Source organism: Amphiprion ocellaris, chromosome 20, assembly GCF_022539595.1.
Source record: "Amphiprion ocellaris isolate individual 3 ecotype Okinawa chromosome 20, ASM2253959v1, whole genome shotgun sequence".
NCBI classification, from domain to species: domain Eukaryota; kingdom Metazoa; phylum Chordata; class Actinopteri; family Pomacentridae; genus Amphiprion; species Amphiprion ocellaris.
This window is the reverse complement of record NC_072785.1, coordinates 16,780,844-16,793,159: the sequence shown is the minus strand read 5'-3', so window position 1 is coordinate 16,793,159 and position 12,316 is coordinate 16,780,844. Positions and strand designations below refer to the sequence as shown.

Below are 12,316 nucleotides of genomic sequence, written 5' to 3'. Positions count from 1 at the left end.
TATTAGTATTTCAAGCCCAAGGTGTTTAGTTCTGCCAGTAAACACAGAAGTCCTAATGGGTTCTGGGGGTCATGGAGATGTGTCTGTTGTTGTTGGCCAGTTGTGCACCCAGATGTAAGTACAAACCAAGGCAGCCATGCCAGGTCACTAGGCTCCCCCACAAGGGAAGTATGTAACTTAGATATGGGACCATCCAAGTTGGCCTGACAATCTTTTCTTTAAAAAAAGAACAGGGGTGATCAGGTTCCACCTTGTGTCTCTGTTCAGAGATTTTCCATTAGCTCCGTTGTCAGGAGGATGAGACTGTTATCAAGTTCTGGCTGCTTCCAATGACAGTACAGTTCTGTCTCTAAAGGGCCCCAATTTCAGGGGGCATTTCTGATTATCTCCCTCCATTCTCTTTTGTACAGAAAAAACTCAGAGGACTTGATAGCTTTTAATTCACATCAGCCTCTGTGTCTGCATGCTACAGTATAATTACTTGTGCATAGAGGGAGCGACTCGGAGAGTAGATTGGTGTGGTGGTGAGTTGATTTCAGGCTATGTTCTATCTTTAACTTTAATAGTGGATTGAAGGGTCCTATATGGTGCCAAAATAGCTAGATTGTTACAGTACATGCAAATGTGCATCAACATAAAGACAGCTAGGCTTGAAATGCTTGTTTTTCTCAACGTGATTGTGTTTGCTAGTCTTTTGACGATACATGGTTGGACCACTCACCACAGTCTGCAGTGCCCTCTTGTCCAGGCTGGCAACCCATGAAGCACCTGTAGGAACCGATGGTGTTCTCACAGCGCCAGGTACCACACACTGAGCTTCCAAACTCCTTGCACTCATTCTGGTCTGCACAGAAAAAGAGAGAGGGACAGATATTGGTTAGTAAATGACAAACAGAGGCGTAAAAGCAACCACATGTGCAATCAGACACTGATACTGACACACGCACCCCCGCACACAAACTCTTATTCCCTCCACTGCTCCTCTGCTTCCAGTGTAATGGCTCTACAGCAGGAGCTGGCCAGGAGGCCTGTGGTGTAGCTGTCCTCAGTAAACGCAGCAGGCAACAGGAATGGCCAAGAACAATATTATCACAGCAACCAAAGAACTTGTGAAGGAGCTAAAGGGAGATGTTCCAGAGGGAGAAACACCTCCTGCTCACAATGGGGTCATTCATACTTCCCACATGGGAGAGGGAGTTCAGGACTCCAGCCACGTAATCCAGGCACCCCTCAGCCCAGAGACCACGGAGGAAAGTCTCTAAGCCAGGCTTGGACACTTTCACTGGAACTCAGTCCTTGCGCTCTATAGATAATCAATCATATCCAACTGTATTATAACGGGTTTGCTTAAGCCTTAATGTAGCATGACGATCAAACAGGTAATGCTGATATGTTGCTTTGCTTAGAGAGAAGGAACATCAGTGCTGAGTTGAGGTCAATAACCACCATGATTAACACAACAGGACATCACAAGTGAGTTTGATTCTGTCTTACCTTCACAGTCAGCCGTATCATCATTGAACTTGAATCCAGCCTCACACAAGCATAAGAAGGAGCCGTCGGTGTTGAGACACTGTCCTCGAACGCACACGTTGTCTCTACTGCATTCATCCACATCTAAGGCGAACAAAAGGGGAACAGAAAGGCAGACAAATTAAGAGAAATAATTGGGGAAAGGGTGGGTCAAGATTTGATTATCGCTAAATATCCAGATATATCGTCTGTCTTCATTCGGTCCACAGGGAGCACCACTCCTTCTCATAAGAATGTGTAATCAAGTGTTCGTCTCAACACCAGATACACTGGCCTTTTGGAGCACTTAACGGTATACTGGCAAACAGGAAGCAGAGGAGAAAGAAAACATCTACCTCAGCTTTTCAGGCTGAGAACATTTCCCTCCGACTCATAAAAATTAATAATGAATGCTACATGCTTGATTAGCTGTAGACGGGTGGATAATTGCAGCATTACAACATAGCTTGTAAGGTACTTGGACCTGTGCTGAAAGGTGGGGGGAAAGGCAGGAAAGCGGTGCAAATTTATCACTGGAGAAAATGCCTGTCTTCCTTTTCCAACCTTTAATAATCAGATGAATCTTTCACAGACGACAAGGTAAACACGCATTTGCAAAGATAGTGAATAAACCAAACAACAGTCCAGACTTTAAATAAACACATAAACACACTGTGACTGGATATTTTTGGAGTTTATTCAAAGGCTTCAAAGCCTTACTGAAAGGCACAGCCAGACTATGGCACAACCTCTTGATTTGGATTCGGTTTAGATGTTTTTAAATCTGCTGTCACTCTTTTTCTACGCATGTTCTGTTTTTGCTGAAAGAACGATCTGGTCAAGGCCAAGCATCATTTTGGCCTCACCTGACTAAACTCATCTTTCATTCCCAAAACCTCTCAAACCCTCATCCTCCCCTCGCAGACTCTTGTCAGAGAGGCCTGGCTTTCATTGTGTCAGCACTGTACACACAATGGCAGACTGCAAGAAAATATACGACAACTGCTGATTTATAGGATAATTAGGGCCCAGTATTTGTTGTGGCGGGCAGCCAGAGTACCTGATGCAGGCTGGGCAGTGTGCTCAGAGTCTGTGAACGATATCTAAAGTGCAACCAGGTCAAAGTCTCAGCTGGAGAAGGTCCCAGCTGGAGGACTGACACTAGTCCTCCACTGTAAGTAAACGCTGTCAATTACAGCACAGCACCAGTATCTTGCAGTGGCCAGGACTCGAAGAGCGAACCTACCTGCATCATTTCACGACAGGATTTTTCACTGCCAGACATCCCACCGTTTACTCAACTGCACCTCTTGCTTGCAAGACCCACCAGAAATAACACTGATCCAATTCTGACATTCTAGCCAGAGTTATTTCATGTATTTTTACAGCAAATGCTCAAGTTTGTTGAAAAGTCTTCCTATTTATGATCAAGCTCAATTTTTTCCCCCATCCAATAGGACCAATGGGTCACTGGGTGTGGCTGGAATAACATCAAACTGATGTCCGGGCTGAGAGAGCGAGTGAACTGAGACAGTTGATGAGGCTACGGCCCATTACACAAAAAGACCAGCCTGAGCACCAGTGCCAGAGATACCGGACAGTATGGTGAGAAATGCCTGTGTGCAGTAAATGAAGAAACTTGTGCAAATCAACAAGGCTATTGTACTATGACTTGAGCAATATGTGCCAAAAACCATCATCATATTAGTACGGACTTGCTCCAGTTGTGAGTGTGCCTCACCCAAGTACATAAAGCCCATAAAATCATCTGAATAATGATTCCCCATTGCTATTTTTTACTTTTACTGTACCTCGGCAGCCGGTTCCTCCTTCAATGGTGGTATATCCATTAGAACAGACGCATGAGAAGGAGCCTTCACTGTTCAGACAGTCGCCTTCTCCACAGATCCCCATGACGGTTAAACACTCATTGATATCTGTCACAAACAAGCGCAAATATACACACACAGCTGTGTCAATATATCAGTGTGAGAAACAGTTAACCACTAATGGTATATTGGGGGGTCTGGTTACCCACAGTGCATATATATAGTGTACGTGAGTGTGTATTTGTGTGCATACCTCTGCAGTGTGTCCCATCCACCAGCTCCAGACCAGACGGGCAAGAGCAGCTATAGGAGCCAATGGTGTTGGTGCACTGGCCTCCCACACACAGGTTGGTGTCCTCGCATTCATTCACATCTGAATTCGCACACACAAACGTCATCAGTATGACACATTCACATAAGCTGTAAATCACCGGGTCTCACTTCAGTTTTGCCCAAGTTGTGTCATCTAGATGACGAGCTTCCAGACCACAGTGAGCATGTCAGAAAAGTCATGCATCATCGACAACATTAGGTAATGACTTACTATAGTCGCGCTGGAACAGAGTACTGTGAAAGTGGTTTCGTAGAGATCATAAAATTTAGTGACCACAGTGAGCCGCCCACTACACTGTACCTTCAAATGAGAGCCCGTCGGGTGGCACTGAGAAGCCCGGGTCAAGGGCCATGCAGGAGAAGGAGCCCTCTGTGTTGGTGCAAACACCCGTGGGGCAAGCACCTGGGGTCTGGCACTCATTAATGTCTAAAAGATGGAAGAAGAAGAAAAGGTTAGCTATAGGTTATCATCCGAAGCAAAGGGGTTCCACAGCTCCCACTGTCTTATCTGTTAAAAATTATTAATGGCCAAGTGTGACTGAGCTTAACTTACTGCCTAACATACAGTAAGCAAAGCCCTCTTTATTAGATCGCACTGACAGTGTTTTATTAAAAAGGGTGGAAAGATAAGTATGCTGGACGGTCATCGAATCCAAAACAGCAAGCTATTACAGGTGGCGTATAATTACTGTATCTACAAACAGTCACTGGCTCGCTGTTATGTGATCATTAGAAATTCCTCGAGCCGGTACAGATTGTATTTCTTAAGGAGAAAATAGTGTGGGCCATTGTTAAGTGATTGAGATGGCTCCGTACTGCCTCTGGGTGAACAGAGCGAGTTCAGCAGGGCAAGCTCGCTGCAGTACGTGGACGTCAGTAGAGTGGCTGACTTCATTTCAAATTAAGCCTGTGATATTTTCCATGGCATCAGAGACATCCATTAAAATCCTATCAGAGGCTGACTTGGACGCGGGCTTGTTTTGTAAAACTTTTTCCCAGCGCAAAGACACCTATCAGTGGGGGATCTTCCTCTCAGGCTAGACCCACACTTCCATTCAAAAACACACCGCAGCATGTATGGCTAACTGAGACCATGTTTGAATCCATTTAAATAATCATTCTTTTTCTGCTTCTCATGAAGTCATGACAGATATAACCTCCCTGGCTTTGTCAAAGCAGCCATCTCTCTGCATTGATCTCATAAATCATGTCATGGCAAATTACTGAGTACTGTAAAGATTTTTTGTAATCATCTTCTGGGCCTAATGCATTCCTCTGTTCCTCTGATCCCCTTTCATTTTGGTTTAGAGTGGTATAAAGAACTGTTCTAAGCAGGTAGATAATTACAGATTTACCTTCACAGTTGTGACCACCTTTAGACAGTTGAAATCCAACTTCACAGCTTCTACAGGTGAAAGATCCTGGTGTGTTCAAGCACAGCTGGCCCGGGCACGAGTCAGCCACCAGGCACTCATCCACATCTGGAAAAAAATACACGGACACATCATAGCACAGATTACCATCTCTGGCTTCAAATAAATAAAGCCTGCCACTTGTAATCAGTTAGATGGGTAATCACTGCAACTAGGAATTACAAATGTCGACACCACCATCTTTTTAGCTGAGTAAAACTGCAGGACATTTGCCTGACATCATCTTGTTCTATTTGAGGACTGATGTTTCATTGTCTTGAACAAGGATCACATGAGTGTGCCAGAGACAAAGGGGTCCAGCTATGATGTGATGTCTAGGAGTATTTTGGGCTCAGATGAAGAGGCTTTGAGTCCAAGCTGTCACACCTGATGCTGTTTGCATACAACCTGAACCAGCTGGGAAACATGCTGAACGGAGTTGGCATTTTTAACCTCAGCTGACTCTCTGTTAGGGGCAGATACAAGGTCTGGCATGTTTGACTGAGAGCAGCAGCTACACACACCTGAGCCCAAGCATACAAACGTAACAAAGAACATTCCTGCAGAACCACAGCCAAAAGCCTCACCGTCACACTGCTGTCCGTCCTCAGACACTCTGAAACCAGGCTGACAGACGACACATGTGAACGAACCCTCTGTGTTTGTACAGGTTCCCTGGGGGCATGTTGTGGGCAGCGCACACTCATCTACATCTGTTGTGAAACAATACAGACGCTTACACACTCATGGCAGGACTGCGCTGCCTTTATAGCCAAGAAATTCAAGCTGATGAAGGCAAGCAGCATTTTCACTACAAGTATTGGTTCCATGACCCTGAATTTAGGATACATGTGCTGTTATGCCAAGGTCTGGGTAGTGTTAAATAAACCAACCTTCACAGAGCTCCCCATCATATGACACTATGTAGCCTGTAGGGCAGTCCTCACAGGTGTAGGAACCTTCTGAGTTTAGACAGATCCCGTTGGCACAGGTAGACAGGGACAGGCATTCATCAATATCTAAGAAAAACACATGCACACCAACACAGACAAGCGTAGACATCAGTATACACATACGACTGAATAATATGTGAAGGAAATGCAGTTAAGCAGCAGAGGAAATTTGATGGTGAACTGACATACTGCCCAGCTGCAACAATACTAATGGTTTTTACTGAGTGAGAAGCACAGCTGGAGATTGAATTTACCTTCACACCTCTGCCGGTCTTGAGACACTCTGTAGCCAGTCTTACATCTGGTGCAAGTGTAGGATCCTTCGGTGTTGGCGCACACTCCACCTAGACACAAGTCACCCTGGGCACACTCGTCAACATCTGGAAACAGACAGAATTCACCGCTAGTGGGCAGAAAAATCATCACTATCTAGCAGTGTTTCTTTAAAACTCCGTTTTAATGTAAATCATTGGACAGCCACTGTCATACCTTCACATCTCAGTCCATCAGCAGATGGTCCAAACCCAGGCCTGCAATTCTGGCAAGTGTAGGAACCTGCAGTATTGATGCAAATTCCCGCAGGGCATGCATTACCAGTTGCGCACTCGTTGACATCTAGCAAAAAGAAATAATTTGCCGACATTATCCTGCTGTCGAGAGAGCTCTACAAGCACAGAAGTATGCAGTGATGAGTTACACCCAACAGCTCCACATAATCCTTTGCAGACCTTCACAGGATTTGCTGTCTGAGGTGACTTGGTAACCATGGTTACAGGTGCATTTGTGGGTGCCGTCCAGATTGACACAGCGGCCGTTTAGACAGACTCCCGGAAGCGCACACTCATCCACATCTGGAGGGAAGATACAGAGAAAAGATGGAGGGCCGCAGAAAATAAAGACAACCGCTAACTCTTTGTAGCTTTTTTTATGAACCTTCAATGGTGCCGCACAGCTTCTGTAGTAGCACTGTGGAGGACTACTCACAGGGCAGGTGCTTTGATACTGGGACATTTATAATCTCTGACTGACCTTTTGACTGACAGTTACCTTGGCAAACATTGTCTGGTGAGAGTTTGTAGCCTTGGAAGCAGTTGCATGTGTAGGAGCCCTCGGTGTTGACACATCTACCACGACCGCACACGGATGGGTTCAAGCATTCGTTCACATCTGAGAACAGAGGGGGTCAGGACACAACATATACGAGAAGGGGATTTTAGGATATTCTGTCACAATTTGATATGTATTTCAAGGGTTAATGCACAGAAAATGAAAAAAAAAAACACAAATTCTCACTATTTAAGTTGTTTTCTGCACACAAAATTCAAATCTAAAATCTCTGCATGGCTAAATGCCACCGGAGGTAAAAGAGAAAATATTCTGGTGTGTAATCTGGGTGAATGAACCCTTTAACAAAAGTTAAGCTGCATGACTGATTATCCCTCTGGCAAAATGGGGCTTTGCGACAGAATAAAATTCTGAAGAAAGAATAACGATCTGTATTCAAAATAAGATTGTGTCAGCATAAATCAGCAGTAAAGGGGAAACAATTACAGCATAATTAGTGTGCACAATGACTGCAAACAGCAGTCATTACATTACATCAGAACCAAAGACCAAACACCATTCATGAGAGCCTTTTACTATGTCTGCCTTTTCCACTTCATGAGTCAGAACAGTTGACCTGTGCAAAACCTCAAACAGAATCACTGCTTTATAGTGGAATTTATCAAGTGTTAAAAGAAGCATTTTTTGTGGTTGGGTGAAGTTTGGGGAGAGTAATCATCATGTGAGTGTAAGAGACAGAGCAGGAGGCATTCAAAGAGGAAGGAAAAGTCTGTAAAGGAGGTGGTGAAAGGTGGCAGAGACTCTGAAACACTGGGCACACACACTGAAAACTCTGCAAGAGAGTCACAGACCGGGTTTTGTTTGCCTAGCCATGGCACTGCCAGACGTCTGTCAGTGTGGCCCAATGCTTTGTTTCTGCAATTATCCGGCATCTCTCAGGCCTCCACCGATAAGCCCCTACCAGGGAATGGAGCTGTTTTCTCTATCACACCAACAATTAGGCTTATCCACGATTCGGCCAATTGGGCCCAAACTACGGCACTGTGCTGCCGTCAATTGGCTGAAGCAAATACTGGAAACACAGCTCTAAAGCTGCCTGTTTTATGTGGCTCCCACAGCGCAGAACCTGTACTATAGGCCTGCTAGCCCTGCATGTGTGAATGTTCAGAGCTAAAATATTTACTTCCAGCGTTATCCCTCATTTACAGGGTTCCTCTCAGCTGCTATTTATACACCACAGGTTTACACTGAATGAAAAATATTAGTGGACCGACAAACACAAAGTAGCTGAAGTGCTGTTTTCCTTGGAGACAAAGAAACCGTGAGACTTTAAACAAGAGCATCAGTCATCAAATTCTCTGAAAAATTGATTATAAAGAACTCAAAAGTAGTAATAAAGTTAATTTCCACATTTTCCATCATTCATTTGGTGCCTTTCAAATTTCTGGAATACTCACTCCTGGAGCTTAGGTTTCCAAACAAATTAGAGGTGTGCAAGGTCATATGGAGGGGATGTGGTAAGTAACACCAGTTGGGCCGTTATGCAATAGGGCCACTTTAAGGTTGGGAGCTGCTAGCGTGTTAGCTTAAGCAAAACACATACCAAGTGTAGCCTGTGGACCATTTGTGTCGTCAAACCTGGTAATCCACAGTTGGAGTTTTACAGCGGACCACAGACAACGTTATGAATGACTGAGAACATCTGTTTGTGTGCCGGGACCTCTTCGCAGTGGGGAATTGAGCCTTTGACCTTCTCATACATCTCCTGTGACTGTTCGGTCCTCTCACCTTGCCCGGCAGTGGTAATCAAGCCTCACCGGTCTCTGCTGGGCCCAACAGTACAGTGGCTGAGCTCTCCAACAATAATACACTGTTTGTTCAAGGCTGTGGCCAAGAGAAAATATTTGGACTCTCCCAAATTGAAGAATTATAAACAATCTTTTTATGGGGCCAGAGATATCAAAAGATCAGAAATAACATGGTGAATGTGTTTAAACAATATTGGGGATATGCAGAAGCTGCTGGGTGGAGGACCTGATACATCAGCCGTGGAAATACTGAATGGACAAAGACGATGGAGGGCTGCTCTCGATCCATGCAATGTAGCCGTCATCGCTGTGGCTTTGAGCTGTCATTAGGGCCCAGAAGTGGTCCACAGTAGACATAAAACATCCAACATAAAGTCTTTTGAAGCAAAAACACCATTTATTTTAGAATATTCATGCACAGCAGCAGTCAGGGCGTCCCTTAGAGCAAAAAAGCCGCAACGCTGCAAATTTAATTCAGCTCATGCTATTCTGTGAACTGTACTGCATCATAAGCTGTCAACAGGTCTTTAACGGCACGGCCCGTTGCCATGCCGCCTTTTTTAGTTGGTCTTTTTTGTGTTGCCAACGAAGAGAAGCAGCCTACGTCTAGGTAAATGTTACCTAATACAGGAAGCTTTTACAGCGTAAGAGGGAAACCCAGCTTATTTCCACGCAGTGGTTGGAAACACCCTAAGGACTCTGGGTAGCGGTGGTGCTGCTGTGATGGGGTGTGAGACTGCCTTACCCACACATCTTTCACTGACAGGCCTGAACCCAGGGCCGCAGACCTGGCAGTGGAAGGAGCCAAGAGTGTTGACGCAGACACCGTTGTGACAGGAGCTGGGATCCCTGCACTCATCCATATCTGCTCAGGGGGAAGGCGGAACAAAAATGTAATCAGAATTAGTTGTTACTAAAACATTGATGCTAAAACAAAGCACACATACCAGGAAGAAAGAGAGTGTAATTTCCCAAATGCTAATGTATACACGGACTAAATAGAGTTTTCTTCCTGGCTTTGACTACAGCAAAACACAATATGTGTTTTGTTACTGGGCTGCACATTAATTCATGGCAGCAAACAAATAGCTCTGGATAGGATGTGCTGTAATGTGAACTGGACTCTGAGTATGTACGTGCTTGTGAATAGATGCAAGTCACCTTCACATAGGCCTCTCCAAGACTTGGCGTAGCCAGTGTTGCATTCACAGGTGTAAGATCCCTCTGTGTTGACGCAGTTGCCATTCTGGCACTTGTTGGGCATGCTGCACTCATTAATGTCTGCCAGGTTGAATGAAATGCAAGGGAAACGGAAAGGAAAGTGACTGTTGTGTTCCATAGCATTAATTAGGACAGGATGCTTTACAGATGAACACTACTGACAGACAAGAACTTGCATTGCTCAGACAGAGAAAAAAGCTACCAGCAGGCTGTGTTTCCATTGGAAATATTATATCTCCTACTGTCAGTTGTGCCGTGTCTCACCTTGACAGAATTTCCTGTTCTGAGTGATCACCTGGCTGTAGCCACTGTGGCACTGACAGGTGTAGGAGCCGTAGCTGTTTATACAGCGGCCCTTTCCTTCACATGGGTCCTCATCACACTCATTCACATCTACAAAAGAAGACAGATAAAGAAAAGAAATATACTCCTGTTCCATTTCACCAGAAAACACTGCACACTTTAAAAGCCCTGACTTTGGAACTCCTCTATGCTACAGGCATTCCTCAGTGATGGGCCTGAGCCCAGTGGAGGGGAGCTGAGGCTGCAGCCAAGGCCTTTGTGAGGTAAGGGATCACAGCATCGTGGCAGCTCTTTGGATGGTCTGTATGCTGTTGTCAGGCATCATGGAACAGGTCAGCATAAACAAACGGATCCCTTTCATTTTGGCTCACTTGAGTTCTCAAGGCTTCTGTGCCGCGCAGTGATTGGTGTTGAACACTTGCTTGCACTGCGATGATGACAGACAGAGCCGCTGTGGCCTCTGGTGTCAGCATGTGTGTGTTTGTGTGCGCCTCCTTCTCTTCGAGTGTCCCTCCGTTACCCCTGTCCTGCTCCATTTATCTCTCGCTCTCTTTGTTACTTACCAATGCAGTTGGTCTGCAGTGCACTGAGCTTGAATCCTGGCTCACAGTGGCAGGTGTAGCCAGTCTGCACAGGAACACATTTCCCGCGGCCGCATATAGTGGGAGTTATGGTACACTTGTCCTTACCTGTGATAAGTCACAAAAGATGTGCACAGTCAGAAAAACAGACAAAATTTCAGACCAAAGGTTCCAAAATATTACAGATGTTGTAAAAAATAAAAAAGGCGCATTCCACTAACACATGTTGCTCTCTACGGGAAGCCATCTTGCTGTTTTATAGGTGGAGTCTTGGATGAGAGGACGGGTTTTACAGCACTGTAGTGTTCTAACAGGTGGTATGGAGTGTTTACAAAGGGTTCGGCAAGAAACAGGTCATGCACAGTAGAGCCTGACATTAGTTTTGTTCTTGTCTTTTTCCGTCCAAAAGGAGTGTGGTAAAACAGAAACACTCAGCTGGGGCTCTGTGTCTGGCTTTAGGACAAAGCTATGTCTTTCTCTATAGGATTACTGTAAATTCTTCTCGCTTCCTCAATGTCTCTGTCACTCTTTCTCTCACTGTATGTGTCACCCAAACACTCATTCACTCTGTCTTCCGCTCTTCCTCTGTTTTTCATAAACCTGGCCTCTGTCCATTCAGGAGAGCTTCCCCTTCCAAGAGGCACACTCGTTCTTGGTTTCTCGCCCTCTCACCCTCTGAGCAGCACAGCAGATTCAATCCAAATTGGCTCGGAGAAAAGGGGTCAAATAAAGCTCTCCCCGGCTTTACTTTGGGTAAGCCTGCAAGAATGCCTTATGAGATGTGCTTCTGTCTGCCAGCAGTTGACAGAGAGCATAAAAAATGAAGAGCTGAGCTCCAGGCTGCTGTTTTGTATGGTAGTCCTACAGCTCCCTGTCCACCTGTCAATTGAGTTTTCAATGTATTCAGTGATACTGGATAGGCTCGCTTCCCAATATTGAAACTTTCACTGTATTTCTTACCAGTGGCTGAGTCTATTATTTCCACTGTATCTGCCGTCAGGCCGACACTCAAGTCTGGAGGAGTCTCTGTTAAAAGGGATAGAGTGAGGTGAGTAGAAAAGAGAGAACCAACTGACTGTGTCTCACACAGCGTCAGGTGTCAGTCTCTACAACCGAAATAAGATACTGTTTGTTTTACCAACCACTGCTGCTGTAACTGCCATTCATCGCTCAACAATATGAAAATGATCCACTCTTTTTTTTCCCCCAAGCTAAAAACATTACCAAGACTAAAATAAATCCAGTGCACTCATTGAATGTAGTCAACCCTCAGACTTCAATGTCAATGTTTTCACTGGC

At 45.0% G+C, this 12,316-nt stretch overlaps 1 protein-coding gene across 2 annotated transcripts in view; it reads right to left on the bottom strand.

Moving 5' to 3' along the window:
- Positions 1-12,316, bottom strand: part of LOC111577216 (latent-transforming growth factor beta-binding protein 2) — an 83,579-nt gene that overhangs the window by 15,813 nt on the left and 55,450 nt on the right. For both annotated transcript variants that reach the window (XM_023283365.3, XM_023283366.3), the window contains exons 15-31: positions 11,978-12,043; positions 11,000-11,125; positions 10,398-10,526; positions 10,074-10,193; positions 9,658-9,777; positions 7,087-7,206; positions 6,768-6,890; positions 6,529-6,654; positions 6,294-6,419; positions 5,980-6,105; positions 5,674-5,799; positions 5,030-5,155; positions 3,976-4,101; positions 3,595-3,714; positions 3,324-3,449; positions 1,495-1,617; positions 722-844 (exon numbers count right to left, since the gene is read on the bottom strand). In XM_023283365.3, the coding sequence (XP_023139133.2) occupies positions 722-844; positions 1,495-1,617; positions 3,324-3,449; positions 3,595-3,714; positions 3,976-4,101; positions 5,030-5,155; positions 5,674-5,799; positions 5,980-6,105; positions 6,294-6,419; positions 6,529-6,654; positions 6,768-6,890; positions 7,087-7,206; positions 9,658-9,777; positions 10,074-10,193; positions 10,398-10,526; positions 11,000-11,125; positions 11,978-12,043 (2,052 nt within the window). The remainder of the gene's footprint in view (positions 1-721; positions 845-1,494; positions 1,618-3,323; positions 3,450-3,594; positions 3,715-3,975; positions 4,102-5,029; positions 5,156-5,673; positions 5,800-5,979; positions 6,106-6,293; positions 6,420-6,528; positions 6,655-6,767; positions 6,891-7,086; positions 7,207-9,657; positions 9,778-10,073; positions 10,194-10,397; positions 10,527-10,999; positions 11,126-11,977; positions 12,044-12,316) is intronic.